The 20,163-nt window shown below is 43.5% G+C and overlaps 1 protein-coding gene across 4 annotated transcripts in view; it reads left to right on the forward strand.

The window, feature by feature from the left end:
• The window catches only part of STAT1 (signal transducer and activator of transcription 1), a 43,727-nt gene extending 25,830 nt beyond the window's left edge, over positions 1–17,897 (forward strand). For 3 of the 4 annotated variants that reach the window (XM_029224833.1, XM_029224832.1, XM_029224834.1), the window contains 13 exons: positions 809–838; positions 937–1,030; positions 2,243–2,284; positions 3,573–3,656; positions 4,107–4,205; positions 5,309–5,444; positions 6,846–6,895; positions 7,613–7,707; positions 8,487–8,632; positions 10,180–10,365; positions 11,334–11,409; positions 12,305–12,404; positions 16,479–17,640. In XM_029224833.1, coding sequence (XP_029080666.1) covers positions 809–838; positions 937–1,030; positions 2,243–2,284; positions 3,573–3,656; positions 4,107–4,205; positions 5,309–5,444; positions 6,846–6,895; positions 7,613–7,707; positions 8,487–8,632; positions 10,180–10,365; positions 11,334–11,409; positions 12,305–12,404; positions 16,479–16,493 — 1,153 coding nt within the window. In that variant the 3' untranslated portion in view covers positions 16,494–17,640. Of the gene's footprint in view, positions 1–808; positions 839–936; positions 1,031–2,242; positions 2,285–3,572; positions 3,657–4,106; positions 4,206–5,308; positions 5,445–6,845; positions 6,896–7,612; positions 7,708–8,486; positions 8,633–10,179; positions 10,366–11,333; positions 11,950–12,304; positions 12,405–16,478 lie in introns of all 4 variants that reach the window. The other variant, XR_003793879.1, reaches the window with a different exon arrangement.
• Positions 17,898–20,163: the final 2,266 nt, after the last annotated feature.

The raw sequence follows: 20,163 nt of genomic DNA on the forward strand, positions 1-20,163 counted from the left end.
GAAGTGTAAGTTCTTTTTTTTTTTTTCCAGATGGGAAAATTGGTCACTGTTACAACTGACGGTGATTCTCATTCACAAAAGCATTGAACTTCTAGTTGAGACAGGAAAGGAAGCTAACTCATTTAACTATGAGTGCGCTAATGATCTCTAACCTTCGCCTACGCCTGACAGATACATTATTTGTCCAGAACATGATGACGTTATCGCTACATTTATATAAGATACAGGTGTCTCAAGATTTTAACCTCAGATTTAAAACTTAAACTGGATAGTTTCCCCAAATAATTGACTATTCAAGTACTTCTCTGAAAGCGTTAAAAATAACAGAGAACAAAAATAAGGATCGAGCTGTCACTTTGGAAGGTCCTCTGAGTTGTGTAGCCACAGAGCAGCGCTCTCTGCTCAGTCCCCAGTGCTTAGCTCGGTGCCTCGGAAAGGCACCGACTGAGTAACTGCTCAACAAATAGCCATAACTCAGGCTTACGTTTACTGAGGGTGTGCTCTGTGCTCTCTTTACCCGGTAACAAGTTTCCTTCTCCCAGTGTCCTGTACGGTTGGTGCTTTTAGCATGACGTACAGGGGAGAAAGGTGAGGCCCAGACAGTTTATTTGCCCGAGGTCACTCAGCAAAACTTGGCATTGCTGGTGCGGGTTGATTGAGGGACTGAGTGAGTGAATGAAAGGGCTGAACAGCCCCATTATTTGTTATTGATCTTGTACTTTTGTATTTTTGTTAAAACTTATCTCAAGTTTTAAATACACATATATGATCATATATATATATATTTTTTTTTTTTATTTTTTTGCAGAGATGTGAATGAGAGAAATACAGTAAAAGGGTACGTGAAGTACTTTGCGCTATATTTTACGATCGCTTTGTTTGTGTATGTGTTGGCTTAACAGTTCCCAGCCTTTATTCGTACCCTGTATTGTCTAGGTTTCGAAAGTTCAACATTTTGGGCACTCACACGAAGGTGATGAACATGGAGGAGTCCACCAATGGAAGTCTGGCGGCAGAATTCCGACACCTGGTAGGGAGATCAGTTTCCCCCTTTTCTGTTGTGTCTGGTTTATTAGGACTTGATTTGTGCTCGAGTGGCACTTGGTGCCCTGTGTGATGGGCAGGGCACCCCCTAGCAGAAGGCTTCCTAGAATTCATGGCCGGTAGCTTCAGCAGCACTGGGGGAATCTTGGTCCCCCCTCCTTATCCCAGGACTGTCCACTCTGTTTCCTGCCAGTCTTCCTCTCAGAGATACCTTCTTTGGGGGGTAGTGATCTCAGTCAAATATTCCATAAACCAGTGTGCACATAAGCTATCTGTACATGGTTCCTCCAGGACCTCAGTGATTACCCATTCTAGATTCTTGGAATTTTCCCAGAGGTCATTATTGCCCCACATCCTGACCGTTCCTTCTCCCCCTCCAAGCGTGGCAGGCCTCAGGAGTCTCTCTTTGGCCCCTTCTTCACCACCTCCCTCCTGGGGTCTTGCCCACAACCACTGTCTCGAGCATTTTGTCTCCAGAGGAGTAGGGCCCGGGCACCGGGCAGTGGAAATCAGCAGAGGGATTTAAGTGGGTGGTGCTTTCTCTCCTCTCTCCCTGAAAATCGGGGCTGCCAGTTGTTCTGTAGGTGTGTTGGTGCTGAGCCCTGTGCAATTCCTGGGCTGGAGCCTGCAGGGAGGTTCAAAGCATCCTTTTTTTATTGGCAACCATTTCATGAACCCGCAAACTCATAGTTGGGAAGCTAGACCTCATGTGAGAGCCTCGGTCCAACCCAGGAGTCTGAGGGTGTCTGGAGCTGCTCTGGGGGCTCCAGGTTGCTCCCTTAGAACCTGCGTGATTGAAGTCCTTTTGAGGGCAGTCTTAGAGGCCTGAGTCACAGGCCTGGGAGACTCTGCGGAGGGAAAGGCAAGAGAAGCTGTGCCCTGAGCCCGGGGAGCATGCGACAGCTAATGAAGGTGATGGGGGATGGTTCGGGAAAAGCTAGCCTGGGGGAGGGAGCAGGATGCTGTTCCCTGGGATCCTTCTCAACCCTGTGGTGTTCGCAGGCTGTCAGAATGATGGGAAAAGGCACTCTCCCTCATGAACCCACACAAGGGTCACTTCACCTCCTGTTCTGCGTTCTGAAAATAATTTCACTTCCTTCATTCTTTCTAAGTCCCCACTTTGGTTTGATTTGTAGATGAAAATAGCAACTTTGATGATTATGGTACTGTTTACTAAGATTTTTTTTTTTTTTGGTAGCAACTGAAAGAACAGAAAAACGCTGGTGCCAGAACCAACGAGGTGAGTCTTTCTCTCTTGTGATTGGTCTCTAACTAGCAGGTCTGTCCAATGAGGTTGGCTCCGTGGCCCTGGGGGCCAGGGACACCTCACAGAGGGGTGAGAAGCAGGAAGACCCGGCAGGGAAGGGCAGTGGACAAGCTTTGGGACATGGTGTATCTGTCATAACGGTGAAACCACTCTGTGCTTGTGCTTTATGGTTGTCAAGTGATTTTGCACATGAATTTATGGGACCCTCAACAGACAGCCCAGCAGAGTAGGCACGGTGGGCTACTGTGTTACTCACATTTCACAGGTAAAGAAGTTGGACCACAGGAAGTTTGCAGGATTTAGCTAAGGGTGCACAGGGAGTTACTGTCAGAGCTAGAACTAGAGGCCAGCTTCATTGGCTGCCCTGCCAAAAACGATGTGTGCCGAGAGGGTTTTCCTGCCACGTGTCCCCTACCCAGTGCATCATCCTTCTGTCAGTTTCATTTTCACAGCCAGTCCTTGAGGAACTGTGTTTGTGATGCCTTCAGATATGAAGTATGGGCAGAGGACAGAATGCCTGGAGTTGCTTTGGTTTGGACCGCTCGTCGTCCTTTGTGCCTGCGTGGCACGCATGCTGTCTTTCCCCACGACAGCCAGCAGAGGTCGTGTGGAACAGTGGGAGAGGCACCGGCCCGGGCCTGACCAGCCCTGGTTTGGATCTTGACTATCTCTGTGACCTCCCGAGGATTTAGTTTCCTCTCCTGTGAGCAGGGATGGCAGCCATATCTCTCTGGTTCTAAGTTGTTGTGATGCTCATGTAAGATAATATGTATGAAGGTACTTTGAACACTAGATAACCTTTCTACCCATACCAAGGCACTTTATGACCAGCCAGGCTTATGCAAATCAGCCCTCCCGATAGATAATCACACCTGGAACACGTGTACACTTTCCACCCCATGCCAGCCCGAGGTGTGCAGCCCGCACACACCCTCAGAAGGGGCTGAGGGCCAGGATGCCTTAGGTCGTGAATAAACCCATTAGAAGTTGCTGTTTCCCTATCGACACTTTTTTCCCCTTAATCCATATCCCTTGCCATAATATCAGAAATCTGAAATCTGATCTTTGAGAGAACAGTGAGATACTCGGGATAATGAAATCTGGGATAGATGCTCAAAAATTGGAATGTTCTTCTGAATTGCAGCTGGTTAGGTTCAGGCTTTCTGCAGCCTCTTGCAAAAAATGCTTAGTAGGCTCTTGCAAGTTTCAAGATCAGTGAATGAATCGCAATATTCCTTTTGTTTCCCTTTTCTCTTTTAAGGGTCCTCTCATCGTTACTGAAGAGCTTCACTCCCTTAGTTTTGAAACCCAGTTGTGCCAGCCTGGTTTGGTCATTGACCTTGAGGTAAGACTTACATGTTCCAGATGTGGAAAACTTTATTTTTACTTTAAACTGTTACGTGTATTTTTATTCCTCAATTTTTATTTTAGACGTATTTACCTAATTGCTAAAAAAGATTATAGTTTTCAGCCAGTACTATCTTGATGTTAATTTAATCGTTCGGGCAGCTAGAGAACTGAATTAACCTTCGGGCACTATAAGCTAAATGTTCCAGTTGAGATGTCCTATGTTAATTTTTTATATGAAGCATTGAAACTTATTTCTTAACTGAAAAGATATAACAAAGACATATTCAACTACGAACCAAAGAACATAACTTTACATTCTTAATTTTCAAATATAAAAGATAATGCAAATGTACAGGAATCCCTTGCTTAGTTGCGAGGCTGCATAGTGGTCTGAAGGTGATGTTTCTGTGATTCAGATGATTTCAAGGTCTTTGTCCTCTTCTAGACGGCCTCTCTGCCCATCGTGGTGATCTCCAATGTCAGCCAGCTCCCGAGTGGTTGGGCCTCCATCCTGTGGTACAACATGCTGGTGGCAGAACCCAGGGTATGGAAAACACATCTACTTTCGTACCAGGGGTTAACCAGAGACCTTGTGCTCTAGCTTCTGCATATCTGAAAGAGCCCCTAAGGGCCAGATGCTGAAGGAAAAGTGGCACAGCTCAAGTGGCATTGCTAAGGATCGGAGTAATTCTGGAAAAGCGAAGCACGTGTATGTATTAGAAATGAGAATTATGATTTTCCTCCCATGTGAATAAGCCCAGGCAGTGGATGATTTCGTACAGCTTTTACTGTGGAAGAGGTCCTTTATTTTTATGCTTTTTAAAAAATGTGTATATGCTAAGTAAGCCTGCTGCATTCTTAGAGTGTGGGTACTCTAATACGGTTGATTAATTACAGTTGATGCCGGTTATTCACTGTACTTAAAGTCCTTTAAAGTCGCTGTGAACACTGAGTTGGCACATACTGAACCACTGCATCTAGGGGAAACACAGGGTTGGGTTCCCATGAGCCTCTGGCACAACCTTTGCATTTGCTGATCAATACATAACCTTGTTTTGTTTAAAGATCCCTTATCTAATATACTTGTTGATTCATTAACATTGAACTCAAGGCAAGCAGCTTTATAACTCACGTCTGAACAAAGCTGGTATATCACATGCATTTTCTCCATAAGTCACTTTGGAACACTAGACAGCACTTCAGCCGTGCCCTTGAGGGCCATGTTAAAAATGAAATCACCAACAGAAAAGCATACGAAAATGCAAAAACCGTGGCGCTAAACAGACCTCAAAAAAGACACTCGGGTATAGTATGAGAGCTGAAATGGGAAGGCAGATCATAACTTTGTTTGACCTCACCTGGAAACATACATGTTTGGCAACTCAAACTTTTCACTGCTGTGTGCCTGGGTACATCTGTAAATGACTGCAGAAGTGCCATGAATATTGATTTAGGAATTAGATTTTAGTGAGTTGATGAATTCACAAATGTGAATCTGCAAATAATGAGGATTTCTCTTCTTTAGCTGTGAAAACATCTGTGTGTCATAGATGAGAACTGAACTTTGGCTCAGATCCATGTTTCAGTGCCAGGCTTGTGACTGGTGGCTCGTCAGTAGCCCTTAGCTTCTGGGTGTTTTCTCTCTAGAATCTGTCCTTCTTCCTGAACCCGCCTTGTGCACGATGGTCTCAGCTTTCAGAGGTGCTGAGTTGGCAGTTTTCTTCTGTCACCAAAAGAGGTCTCAATGTGGACCAGCTGAACATGCTGGGAGAGAAACTTCTTGGTATGAGCATATTCACTTTTTACGTAACTAACAATTGAAATTCATAAAATATCTTGACTTGCTCCTTTCCCCCTCTTCCCTCTTTATTTTGTCCAAGGTAGGAGAGTGTTAAAATCTATTGGCTTTTCCACCAGCAGTTTATTATAGCTAAGTGAGAATGATGCCTCACCTTAGAAGGAGATAGAGACCTGATGAAAGATTTAAATGAATCACTTCCCCATTATCTCATATTAACATTTCTGAGCAGGGTTCCTAGGGGAAAGATGTCTAAGTTATGTAAAATATATTACTTGTGGCTTAAATTCTTTGAGAAATAGGAAGTTTTATTAACCTTGGGGAGAAAAACAGCAAGCCCCCAACATGGTAAGAATAAGGTCCTCGGGCTGCCCACCACACAGCACACGCCCAGGTCTCTTCCATCAGGTGGCCCAGGTGTGAGGAGACACTGTCCACATCAGGAGGATGCCCGTGACCAGCACTGCCTGATGGGCAGGGTGCAGCCCATGATAGAGAATTCCCTTTCAGTGGCTGATGTCATGGATTCATTAGTTTCCCACACTAAGCAAACCTAAGACCTACTAGTCTCAAGGTCAGATCTTCAATGAATGGGACTATCTGAACTATTTTTTTAAAAATCCGTGGTCACCTTTTTGCCAGATTTGCTTTCTATGTAGCGGAACTGCGTGTACTGCAAACACCAGTAGGCTTTTCCTAACCAAATGGCTCTCAGCAGTGCCTTCTCTTGGCCATGCAGCTGTCACAGTGAGAGTCTTGTGCAATTTAATAAAAAGTAAGAAGTCATTCCTATTCCTTTCCCTTATTTGGTGAGAGTTAAGACAGATATCTTTTCTGCCTACAGTGACTTATTTGGGGTTCTCCGTGAAGAGAGATGTCAGGCTCACCACCTCTTATGGCCAGGCTTCTTCAATCTGTGTAGCTGATAACCCCGAGGCTTCCTTCCCCTCTCATTTCTCTCACTGGGCTTCTGATTTGCATCGACCTCCCTGAGCCTGTGTCCTATTTGAAGGAGGACTGAGGGAAATGCCTAATTAATATCTAAAATAATCTTGTAAAGTCAAGTGTCAGTTAAATCGATCACCTAGGGGTGATCTTGGTCTTAGTTTGAACTTGAAAAAAATTCCTCAGGGTCACCGGGAGAGGAGCCTGCCAAGGAGGGAGAGGGAAGCAATGGGAAATGATATTGCACAAGGGGTACCAAATCGAGGCTTCTCTAGAAAGCACAAGTGATTGTATTAGTGAATCTGAGAATATCAACTGTGTACACACAACCTTCCTTTGCTGAGTGTTGGCTCTTTGAGAGCAAATACCACAGCCATCAGTCCAGCCAAAGCTTCAGAATTGATTTCCATTTCCTTAAAAAACTTATTTTTATTTGTTTAGGTCCCAGTGCTGGCCCTGATGGGCTTATTCCATGGACTCGCTTCTGTAAGGTGGGTGCTGTCTGGAGTTTATACTGTGAGTGCTTTCCACTCTCTGTTGAGGGTCTGTGATTTCTCGCCGGCCGCGGTGCCGGCTGCACTGTGCTTGCTTTGGCGTGTTCCTCTCGCCCCCGGCACCCCTAGGGCAAGTTGTTTACTTTCCTTCAGCGCGCTGAAGGTTAGTCTCCAAGTGCGAGTCTGACAGGAAGCACCTGCCTGGGTGATAACATTCTCTCATATCCGAAATGAGTCTTCTGTTTGCTCACACTGACCCCTGGCCTGGCAGCGTTTTAGCTCCATCCATGAGTAACGTGTGGCCTGTGCCGGTGTAGACAGCCTGCTGGGCCGGAGGGGGTGTCTTGAGCCTGCTCAAGCAGTGAGACCAGTTGGGGGGAGTAATCAGACCCCGCTAGGGTCACCAGACAGTGCTGACAAGCTCACGCTACTGGAGTTTAGTAGTGTGAAGGCAACTGGTATTCTGGGATCACGCTGGAGGTCATTCCCTGGCTGGGTCGCTAATGTTTGGAGAGGGAAGCAGAGCCTGGCTCAGGAAATGGAGAGGTTGGTGTCTGAAAGCTGGTAAGAGGGGAGGGACGGCTCTGTAGGGGGCAGTGCTAGCTTTGGCAGCTGGGCAGTCTTTGCAAACTAAAACCCGATGGCGGGAGGAGACATGCTAAGTCACTGTTTTGGATTTCTTGGTTTCTAATGTGTGCATCTGTATACTTGCAGGAAAATATAAATGATAAAAATTTTCCTTTCTGGCTTTGGATCGAAAGCATCCTTGAACTCATTAAAAAACACCTGCTCTGTCTCTGGAATGATGGGTAAGGGCCATTGATAGGTGTATTTTTGAAACATATGTTGAGCACACGCTCCATTGCTGCAAGGCTGAGATAGGCCTGACCCAGACAGACTTCATTGTTTGGCAAGACTTGGGTGCATCTCACAGAAACAGATGCTTGCAGGCTGTCCCTTCAGGCATTCACGATAGTAGACCCTCATAAGATTAAAATTATATTTTCGTAGTATATGTATATGCATTTTCAAAACTAAATTTAAAAACCCTGAGTGCCATTCATGCCTTCATTCATTCTACGAAAATTTCTTGAGCACCTGCTTTATTGCCTCCAAGTAAGGAAGAAAAAACTTTTTTGACTCGGCAAATTGTTTCTAATGTTTTCCCAGGGTCAGTTGATATTTCAGCAAAGACTTTAACTTGGTCAGAGGTCTAGAATATGAAAATGGATTGTCTGAGCCTTTCTCTTCACTAGAAAGGATGCATGAATTTAGACATTTTCATGGCCTTCAGAATCCCCAGGTGAAAATGAAAGGCTCATTAATCCAGCAAGTATTTATTGATCATCTGTAGCATCCAACGGGCACCATGTTAATGAGCTTTTCTGGGACTTCAGCATATATATGTATGAGTGAAATGCTTCCTGAAGTGTCAATGAAATAGATTTTAAAGCATCTAAAATAGTTGATACATTTCTATCCTGTGTTCTTGTGTCAAGTTGCAATCATCTTGATTTGTAAGTGAACGTGAAAATTGCAGTCATGACTGAACCTCAGAGTACCTCCATCAATCCCTTTCCATGTGCAGGTGTATCGTGGGCTTTATCAGCAAGGAGCGAGAGCGGGCTCTGCTGAAGGACCAGCAGCCGGGGACATTCCTGCTGCGGTTCAGTGAGAGCTGCCGGGAAGGGGCCATCACGTTCACATGGGTGGAGCGGCCCCAGAATGGAGGTGGTAAGCCAAGGCGCCTGCACACACACCGATTCAAAATGTGGGTGCAAGCCCTTCTTCTTCTCTGCAAATCAACTCATACAAATGATGAGCTTTTGACATACAATCGCAGCTCCTCCACTTATCCCCAGCTGAGCTTCCCCAGTAGGACCTAATACATCACCAAGGGCTATTTGGGATTCGTTGCCTGGAACATATTGTGCAAATGATGTTTTTTTTTTTAAAGACAAGGCCACATTCTTTCCTTTTCGTCAGGTATGTCACCTGTAGGTGAAAGATGCGAGTCAGTATGACTGGCAGTCATTTATTGGGAGGAAACCCACAGTGCACAGGCGTGAACTTCCAGACCCATGGAGGGGAATCCCACATGGAGGTGCACGGATGAGGGCAGGCTCCGTGAGAGGGGTCCTGGGACTGGGTGCAGCCCTCCACCTTGCCTTCTGACAGAGAAGGCTCGTGCACGTTTATCTGGGTTATATCTTGGGTTTCTATTTGACCAAGTGCATCCATGGCAAAAACAATTCTGAAAACCTACGCGTTATGAAACAGGTTTCCGGGGAATGAGAAACAGGTTTCAGTGGAGACAAGAAAGTGATAAAGACAGACTGGTGACTTTTCGCTCTTGCTTGTAGTTTGCTCTGTTTGAAGGATTGGAGGGAAAACTGATTTGTTCCAGTGACTTATGCTTTCAGTTAGAAGATGCAAAAAGATAGGATACTTTTCTTGTTCTATTTTTTTTTTCTTCTGGTAAAAAAACAGGAGAGCTGGGATTAGAGCCCAGTGAGGACAGTAGATGGTAGAGCCTGCCCTTTTCTTCTTCTCCCCCGGTAGTTCTTTCCTGAACTTGCTGAGAGATGGAACTAGCAAACCAGGCAAAGATGAAAACCGTTGGCAACCGGAAAGTTTAAAGCAGGGCCGCACCAGCTACAAAGCTTTGGTCTGAAGTTCTAGAGCAGAGTCCCCAGAGCACCTCACAGCAGCCTCTGGAGTGTGTGCCCCAAAAGTGAAATCCTGGATCAGTTAGGAAGCAGGATTCCAATGAAGTCTGGGACTAAGACCAGGAGTGAATTAAACTGTGTTTTTTACATTAAGGATTAGAGAAAAAAATAGCAAATAAGGTCTCTTTTTGGTTTGTTTAAAAAGTTGTTTTCCATGTGTTGTTGTTGTTTATTTTCATTTTTCAATATGAAAAGACAAAGTGAGTTTATCTTCTAGTAACTTAATCTATGGCTTGAGCCAAGAAGACCCAATTAGTAATTAGTTATTTTAAAGGTATTTAATAAATTTCTTTTGGCTAGACTTACAAATCTAAGTAAATAATGACAAATGCAATATTACCGAAAGTAATGATGGCCTTTATTTTTCCTATTTTAAAGAAAGGATAATAATCTATTTAGGAATAAAGCAATTACATGCTCTGTGATGTAACTCCTAGATTGTGTTTAGTTCTTACCAGGTTCTGTCAAATCCATAAACTCTGCAGTGTTTGTTTCTCTCCTCTATTGTTGAGGGATATTCTGTGGGACTCACTTTGCTTTTCTTCCTTTTAGAATCTTGCTTCCATGCGGTTGAACCCTACACAAAGAAAGAACTTTCTGCTGTTACTTTCCCTGACATTATTCGCAATTACAAAGTCATGGCCGCTGAAAATATTCCAGAGAATCCCTTGAAGTATCTGTATCCAAATATTGATAAAGACCATGCCTTTGGAAAGTACTACTCCAGGCCAAAGGAAGGTAAGCGGGCGGAGTGTGCAAGCATTGCCTGATGAGTCATAGCACAGCCCAGTCGTTCCTGTGGTCGTGTTCTCCCTTCATCTAGTCCAGAGGTTTGCGGGAGACAGGCGTTAACCCCACACACTGCCCTTGCCTTCCTATCGGTGCAGGGTGTCGGCACAGACTCCCCCCATGCCATGTCACTAGCCCACCCCTTCTTTTGAATTGGTAAAAGCAGGCTTTCTAATAAACACAGTGCGGTTGAAACATAATACATTGTTTGGCCTGATACAGATAGTAAGAAAGGAGTAAATGGTTCTTGATCTCAGGGGTGTTGGAGAAGGTCCATTTCTGGTCGTGTGTATTTGTTACATTTTTACTTTTCCTACGTGGAGGGGTAAAACGTAGGACCTGTGATGGTCACCTGCTTTATGTCAGCCTGCTCCTGAAATTGAGGAAACGGAGGCCCGGGCGAAGTGAAGTGGTCCCTTCATGGTGACCTGGTAAGTTATTAGGTCACATCACTGAGAGCAGGTCTAAGTTTAGCACACGGGTCTCCCTCTGCTTAGTCTTCGTTGAGCCGCATTTGAGAAGGTGGAAGGTAGACTAATCTGGTTTGGAATGCACCAACACACTTAATGATTTTTCAGGATCAGTAGTCTCAATGTTAGCACAGTTACTTTAGATGCACCCAGCTTACCTTGACAGACGTGTTTATTACACCCACCAGGCCAGGACCATAAACCAGATAGAACTTCTGTAGGATTTCAAGGCTTGGAAAGAGAACCGTCTTAGCTTGACTTCTGTGCTGAACGTGCCTCCCCTTTTCATCTGGTGGTTTCTGCATTCGCAGTACGATTTCAGGTGACCCAGGCAGGGAGTCTAACCTGACTGCCCAGGAAAACAGTCCAGTCTTGATCAAAGAAAAAGTTGATTGTTCTTGTGTAATTTCTGCTAACGGAAAGTGTACGCGATGTGTTTGCTTCTAGCCCCAGAGCCTATGGAACTTGATGGCCCTAAAGGAACAGGATATATCAAGACTGAATTGATTTCTGTGTCTGAAGTGTAAGTGAACACAGAAGAGGGACATGTTTAAAATCCTCAAACAAGCCCCACTCCTGGCTGGGGCCTGTTGAAGATGTTTGTTCTTTGCTTTTCCATTGTAATTGTTGCTGCCACCATCACAGATGGACCTGTGGAAAGATCCTAATTAGAGATCCTGGTGTCACTGCCTATCAGCGTTTTATTGCCTTTATAAAAACAAACAAACAAACAGCAAACCAAAACAATCCAAAAAAAACAAAGTTGTATTTAAGGCATATAAGTTCTCCCCAAACTGATATTTTGAAAAAGTGTAAATAAAATGAACAAAAATCGATCAGAGTGGGCAAGCAGTTCTTTTCCATCTAGAAAAGGCCAAAGTAATGACTGAGATACATTTTTTTCCGTTTGCTTTTATTTTGTTGTTTCATTTTGTAAAAGGTAGAAAAAATTTTGGAAAAGTCATTGTCAGTTATTTGGCCTGCAGCACTGTCTTGGGGTGAATGGATGTAGCCTTCATGTAAAAACCCTCTGGAGCAGCCTTATCTGCATACAAACCTCAAGGTAGGGATGAGGGACTCCCCAGACATTTCTCTGGTGCTTCTCGGGCCAGGGTAGGTGACACAACTGCACAAGCTCGTGCCCATGTTCACCCAGGCAGAAGCGGTGCAGGATCCAGACTGGCTATATCTGGCTCCCGTCTCTAGAATACAGTGTGTTTCCCAAGGGGCCGGGCTGGGGACATGAACCTCTCGAGATCTGTCCTTTTTCAAATGTATTTTACAAGTGTATACACGTCCCTGAAATAAACATCTAAAATGATGATTCAGTCACAGGCCAAAGATGAAATGGCAAAGTTTGCACCGCTGCTTTCATAATCTAGATGTTAACATTTCCTGTTTCTTTCTCCCCATTTTAGCCACCCTTCTCAACTTCAGACCACAGACAACCTTCTTCCCATGTCTCCTGAGGAGTTTGACGAGGTGTCTCGGATAGTGGGCGCTGTAGAATTTGACATGGTGAGTACCACACAGGGATGCTTTCAGCACGCTGAGTGTTTGCTCTCTGAGGCAGGGAGGGTGCCTGGCAGACCCTGGGCCTATCTGTGAGTTCTCAGAAGGAGCCTCTGGCAGAGCCCAGAAGGGTGTTTTTTAGATTAGCTATGACAAGTTGGAGCCTGCTGTGTTTAAACAAGCTACGTCGTCACCAGGATTTTTACTCCTGGCCTTCACCACCTTCCAAAAAATAATGACGTTTCAAATATTTAAAAGCTCCCCCTCTGCCTTTTAAATTTGTCCACATAGAAATCTCATATGTTAAGGAACTAGGATTTCTCTGATAAGAAAATGTTTTCCTTTTGTCCCGTTGTTTCAGCACTGTGTCTGGGCGAAGAGGTGTTATTTTTAGGAAGGGAGGAGACTAATGCTTGGTATACAGTCATTATAGAGACTTGGGCAGCCACAGCGAAACACTTTACCTGATTTGTGTTTGAGAACTAACTTGTACCGCTAGCACCTGGGGCTGTGAAGGGCTTTGCCAAGAGTAAAAAGTTCAAGGAGTGAAGCAGAGTGTCATGAGTACCGTGATAGGGATGGAAACAGGGCTGTCCACAAAAGAGTGCATCTTTCTTTGGGAGAATGTTTTTCAGTATGTCAGATAGTATTGTTTGCCTGTCAACCTGAAATCCTTCCCCTTAAAGATTTTATTTATTTATTTATTTTGATTGGCTGGATTTTTGCTGATGCTGTTTTAATTTTAAGCTCTTTTCCACATGAAGCTATTCCAGTTCATTTTTTATAAATTTATCTACTTTATTTATTTAGTTTTGGCTGCATTGGGTCTTTGTTGCTGCGCACGGGCTTTCTCTAGTTGTGGCAAGCGGGGGCTACTCTTCATTGCGGTGCGCGGGCTTCTCATTGCAGTGGCTTCTCTTGTTGCGGAGCACAGGCTCTAGGCGTGCAGGCTTCAGTAGTTGTGGCACGCAGGCTTCAGTAGTTGTGGCTCACAGACTCTAGAGTGCAGGCTCAGTAGTTGTGGCGCACGGGCTTAGTTGCTCTGCAGCATGTGGGATCTTCCCGGACCAGGGCTCGAACCCGTGTCCCCTGAATTGGTAGGTGGATTCGTAATCACTGCACCACCCGGGAAGCCCCCCAGTTCATTTTTTAAAATTTGCTTAATGTTTTAAAGAAAAGCCTCTCTGAGTCATTACTGGCCCTTCTTCGTCACTGGTGCCTGGCACAGACTGCTCAGCGATGCAGGAGGGAGGACAGGATTAGGGGAGAGGGCGCCATCTCCCAAGGTTCAGGGTCGCGCATCCCTGTGTTCAGGGAATGCATTTGTGCGGCATTAGTAATATCTGTTTAGACTCAGGTTTCTGGTATGTAACCTTTTCCTTATCCTTTTCCCTCACCTGAAGAAGTACAGGCTAAAATCTTTACACCCTCCTGACTGTTAAGGCTGAAAAAAAATCACTTAGAAAAACGCTTAGGTAGTGTAATAGCGCAATAGTTCTGTTCCTATTGGCGAGTGAAAGATGAACCTTGTACCTGTGTAAGGTTGCATCCTCTGTTGAAATGTAGCTCCCCACACTGCTCTGAAGTGTTTTGTGAGCCCTACACAAAAATGGAATAGCTGTAAAGCCCTATTTAGAAAGTGTAAGATCGATGGACAGAACCAAACAACGGCGCGATCTTCTTTTTCTCCTCCTTTGCTGTGCCTGAGCAAGTTACATCATCATCGTGGTCATCACCACCATTAATAGGTGACATTTGTTAAGCACTTACTGTGTACCAGGCACTCCACGGGTAGTAACTTAGTGCTCACAACAGCCTTCTGAGTTAGGTATTATTGTTTTTCCCACTTTACAGATGTAGACAAAAGAGGCTCTCCAAAACTATGAAACTTGACTAAGATGAAGTAGTTAGTAAATGAGGGAACGAATATTTGAATCCACCTGGGGTGTCGCTAGACTGCGTGTTCTTGTCTACTCTCCTGATGCCCCCCCACAGAAAGCTGACCTCTGATTCATTCAAAACCTGCACCCAAGAGAACCTGTTTGCACTTGACACTGAGTATGTGTTTTTCTGGTTTATTAAGACGAAGGCAGCGTAGCCTTTGGGTGAGAGGCCTGTGTTTGGGATTTGGAGATCAGAGCTCCAACTCTGTCATACCATTATGCCCTGTGACTTTGAGAAAATAAGATGGATTAGTCCCCTCCATCTGTGCATGCAGTATGACCGCTTTCTCTGTGCTCTCGGAACGATGCTGTGAGAGCAATTTAATTACTCTAAATAAGTGCCAGGAAATGGTTTTGTGGCTCTGGATCCCCTCTCCCCCTGCCCAGGAGCCATCCATTTCATTCCAGATGATTTCATTCATTTCATTTATAGAATAAATCTATTTTTATATACACGCACACACACAGATCTCCAGAGTAAAGCCATAGAAGATTTAAGAGCTATAATATGGGCACAGCACTGGTTAGACAAAATTAAAGTTGGATTAGTCTCCGAATTGGGTGGACTCCACCTTGTCTGTCCCAAATTGTCCTCAGCCTTGGCCACGATTTCCTTTCCGCATCCATCCACTCTTGGAGTTAGGGCTTGTGCTCTGAAATAGACCTCTCGAGGAGCTGGCTGGTTTCGGCCATGTCTGGAGGTTGCAGCTCTGGACCAGGGGGCCCTGGGGCCAGCGCCTGGTGCCGCCTCAGGAGCAGGAGGACCGCAGGCTCCTGAGAGACAGAGCACCAGTGTTTTCTGTAGCCTGGCTTCAGTGCTTGTTTAGTCTGGCTTCCCTGTACAGTAAACTTCTTCCTCTGGGACAGCATGAGAACCAGTCTCCTCTCCTAGAGGCCTTTGGGCAAAGCTTGGACAAAGCTGATAATAATTTAATGATAAATATTAAATAACACTTATTAATTGTCTGCTATTTTCCATCTAGTCTACTAAGCATTCTACATATGCTGCATAATTTAATCCTTTCAACAAATCTGTCTGTTAGAGACTATCAGTCTCCTTTGAATAGATGAGGACCTTGGGATTTAGAGGTTAAGTAACATGACTTGCTCACACAGCTAGTAAGAGACAGTGACAGGATTTGAATCCAGGGTGGCTTGCTTTCTCTCTCTCTCTCTCTCTGAAGACCACCATCTTTACATATTTTACTCTCAGCCAGACTGAAACATAGGGGCAAAACCTTCATTGTGCTTTTCAATCCAAAATATTTTCCTAAGAGCCCACTATGTACCACCCACTATTGAGTACTCGGGATTAAAAAAAAAAAAAAGGACTCGGTTCTCAAGAGGCTTGTAGCCTAGAGCTGTGTTGCTGTCGGTGTTTTGGGTCTGAATGATTCTCTGTTATGGGGCCGTGCTATGCGTTGCAGAATGTATAGCAGCGTCCCTGGCCACTACTCACTAGATGCCAGTAGCACACACACCTCCACACCCGGTCATGACAATCCAAAATGTCTCCAGATGTTGCCAGAGGACAGAATCACCCCTGGTCGAGAGCACCTGGTTTAAGGGGAGAGCCCAGCGTGGAAGTGAGATAGGAAGTCGGTGGCAGGCCGGTGTCCTTTGGATGAGCAATTCACTGCCTCCGAAGGGCCCTGCTGGGGGAGGTGGAGGGGTTCCTGATGATTCTACTTCTCTAGCCTCTACCCGAAACTCATTCGTTTGTTATTCCTGCTGAGTGGCCTTTAAGGAAAATTCATCATTTCCCCCAAATCCCTCTCTCCCTCTGGCATACAGCTCAGCATTGCCTCACTCTTGTTTTGCATGAGCAGATTTGCCACGTTGCTCTGTCCCCAGACTTGCATAACAGCAGAAAGCTTTATGCAGCTTAGATGAATTGACAGAATTAAGCCAGCAGGCTGCAGAGTAATAATCCATCAGCTTAGGTGACATAAAAGGTTTCTATTAGTCCAGGAGAAAGGATAGCACATGCTGAAGGCCCTCTAATTCCATGGTGGTTTTTTGCCGGGGGCTGTGTCTTTCTACTACTCCATTGTAGAACACACAAGTAATGTTAAATATATGAGTCTGCGTTTTACAAGAGCAGTGTAATAAATGTAACCACATTTTCTTTTTACAGATGAATGCAGTATAAGAGCATGAATTTTTCTCATCTTCTCTGGTGACATTTTTCCTTCCCACCTGTGACTCCCTCCTGCTACTCTGTTCCTTCACATCCTGTGTTTCTAGGGAAACAAAAGAAAGGCCAACAAATTCGCTGCAACCTGTTGATAGCAAGTGGATTTTTCCCTAATTCAGAAACATCTGTTACTCTGAAGGGCTTCATGCATCTTATTGAAGGTAAAATTGAAAGGCCCTCTCCACAGAGTGGGTTTTACAAATAAAAAACATCCAGATACACCAAAAGCATCAGAACTAGAATGAGAGTCCTTTGGGAAAGGTGAAATATTTAGCAGCATCTAGCAAATGCCATGCCTAGAGTCAGTGCTCCATTGTTATAGGTGGTTGGGTAGATCACTCGGTTATTTAGGCAACTGCTTCATGCAGGATTGGCATATTTCTCTTCTGGAGAATTCTTATTTGTTCTCTCTGCTTTAAATGTGGCTAGAAGTTTTCCAGTGGTTTGCCTATGAAATAGTGCAAAGTTAAGTTTACATAGAATTACATCACCTCTTTATTGAAGGTAGCCGTCCTGTATCTGGGCAGAGGATAAAAGTTGTGTTCTTTATTATATCTTCCACACTAGCCATTGAAAGCTAGAGACAAATTCTCTCGGGAGAATTAGTTTTTCTCTTTGTTATGGCTTTATGATACTGGCTAATATCAAAGGGAAGGAAGTAAACTTTCCAAATTCGTGAGTAGTGTTTTCCGTTTAAACTTTAATATCCAAAGCTGAATATATTCTGCCTCCATCACGGTCACTAGTAAATGAAACTGTCTTCACAGTTCTGTCAAGGGAGCCAAACTATTAACAGCTCTCTTAAGGTAAATCCTGTTATTTTTCAAAAAGTTGAAATTAATTTGTAGATGTAGACAAACTCCGAAATTTATTGCATGTTTCTTAAATGGGTTCACTTGTCTTTATTGTTTTTAGCTGGTATTTAGTCTTAGTCATAAAATTTTCAAATTGAGAAGAGAAAATAGTAACTGACAAATCATTAACCAGAGATTATGAGAATCAGATAATTTGAAAACTCATCCTGTGTAACTGCATTGAGAATTGCGTATCTTTCACTGATGAATGTGTTTCTCTCACAAATACATTGCAAATGGTTCCACTGTCTCTCTTGTGCTTTTTCTAGACCCTTTTTGGACTGGATGATGTTTTGTGAAGTGTGTTGTGTTACTTAACCTCGTCCCTTCATTAGCACTGACATGCAAAAAAGTGGTTTAGGGAGTGGGTTTGACAGGGTTCTTCTCGATAACATTCACAAACTGCTGTCTGCAGGTGCATCTTATTTTTCTACTGTCACCACCACAATCATACTGTTATGTAAATACTGTATTTTTCTGGTGGGAATAAAGTTTCCTTGAAGTCTATCTCAAAGTTAAAGCTAAAGTGTAGGTACTGCATTAAATATAATATGCACATGGTACTTTCCTTGGTATTAAACACAAATCAAGGCCTCCTCTCAGATTTTACATAAGATGATTGACATCAACCTGACTGGGTTTGCGTTGACTTTTTAAATTGAAATGATGAAGGAACAAAGATGACAGTTAAATTGTTCCTAATTGCTAATATTTAACCATTTGGTATATTTTTGCCCTCTAAGAATGCTTTGGCATAGTTTCATTTTACTGCACCAGTCAAGAGACTTTGTTTACTTTTAACAAGTATTAAAATTATAAAGTTAGTCTCTTACAAATATTTTGTATAAAGATTTAAAAAGTTACTGGCATTATGTGTAGGTTTGATGTTTTTCTCATCTTTTCTTATGATTAAGCATAAAAATATATCAGTCCTTATTTTTAAATATGATTAATACCGTTTTCCTAAGTGTTACCCTTTCTTACCCAGATTAAGATAGGTTGGTGGAAGAGATCAGAGGAAACATTATTGAAACAAGCTATAATGAGTACCATAAATAGCAAACAAACGAAAGTCCTTTGGTCTTGGGGACCACCAGAGCTGCCTCCAAATGCAGAAGTAATTTGGCATTTATTGTAAAGTGAATTTCAGTACTGCTATAATGCAAGTTTTTTATTTTAAAATACATGTAAAATGGGACTCTGTATGGTGTCCATAGCAGCATCTAAACTCCACACCTCCTTGATGAGGTGAGGTATTACTTTCTGAGAAGTTACTACACCCACACAAAAAGCTGCCATTCTTTTCTCCAAAAGTGTTATAAGCTAGAAAGCTGTGCCCTTCTCAAAGTAAAAGGCATTGTTTGCTGGAAAAAAATAGTAAACTGAAAGAATTGGCAAGTTAGATGTAAGTCGGGCAGGTTAGACGCAACTGTTGTTCGATGAGCTATCGGGGATAGTGGTATAAGCTTGAATTCTGGCCTCATAGCAAATATGACTGTTCTCACCTCCCTATCTATAGTATTTACATCTAGGAAATATAAAGTTTCTTCATAACGAACATGAAGAGTTGTATTTCTCCAGCGAGTGAAGTAGATAATGCCCTGCCTAGCCGGTATGTTTGTATTTCTATATAATCGATCATTGTAAGAAGTCACTGAATAGATTCTGGCTAAGGGATGTTTGTGTGTTTTAAGAGTATTTCTGGTATGGGGTTTTATAAGCCTAGGACTTTTATGCACCACTCAGGACAAATTTCTCCCTTTTCAGGAAAGTGTCTTCTGAGATGGCAATAAATAGATTTTGCTATTCAGTCAGCATTCAGTGATGGAAGTCTATTTGTTGCCTGTAAGCTGAAATGGGATATTAAGTCTTAATTGAACAAAGCACTCCTTTCACATCTGACTACCCCAGGAAAAAACTAGAAGTTGTTTTGAAAGCTCTGGTACCTACTTTTTGAACTGGGATGCTGTGCCCAGAGTAAGGGGTCCTTACTCAAGTGGCTTCTTTGGTTAGTTAAGATTCATTCATTTACTAGTTCACCAGATATATATAGAGCACCTGCCACGAGCCAGGCACTATTCTAGATGGTTGGGAAACGGAGTCGGTAAACTAAAACAGACAAAGATCTCTGCTTTGGTGGAACTTAAGATGTTCTGAGATACTGGATCGTATGTTCTGGTACAAACATCTTACCTATTAAAACTTAAGAAAGTTTTTGTGAAGCAAACATAGCCAAAAGCTACAAATAATTTAAAGGGTATACAAAAATATACACAATTTCAAAGTAATGGCATTCATCTATGAAAGGGTGAGAAGATTAGATTAGAGATTTTGGATATCTCTTCCAGTTCTAAAATGTCAGTAATACAGACAAACACGTTTGACTGCTATAGCAAAGGAAATTACTTTGTGACAAACAACTTTGCTGAAAATGGACAGCCATGGTATACGTGGTGTTCGTGTACCTTCTCTGTGGTTAGAAAACCGTATGCTAACCCTAAACCAGAGGTTTCTGGCATTGGGAGTGAATGCCATTTCACACACCCATGGACGAGGTGGGAGCTGCCATTACCAGCTTGTCCTACGCAGACCCCAGTGTGGCAGCTCCACAACTAGATGTCAAGACTTTTGTGAAAATACCTTCTCTTCTCATTAAAGGAGGTTAGAACCCTCCTAGTGCAAGATTCAATGCAGCAAATATTTACTGAGCACCTCCTAACTGTAAGAGGATAGTGTCAGCTTCTAAGAGGACTAGACACATGCCTGCCTGT

This window comes from Monodon monoceros, unplaced genomic scaffold (assembly GCF_005190385.1).
Source record: "Monodon monoceros isolate NGI ecotype Baffin Bay Population unplaced genomic scaffold, NGI_Narwhal_1 Super_Scaffold_16, whole genome shotgun sequence".
NCBI lineage: Eukaryota > Metazoa > Chordata > Mammalia > Artiodactyla > Monodontidae > Monodon > Monodon monoceros.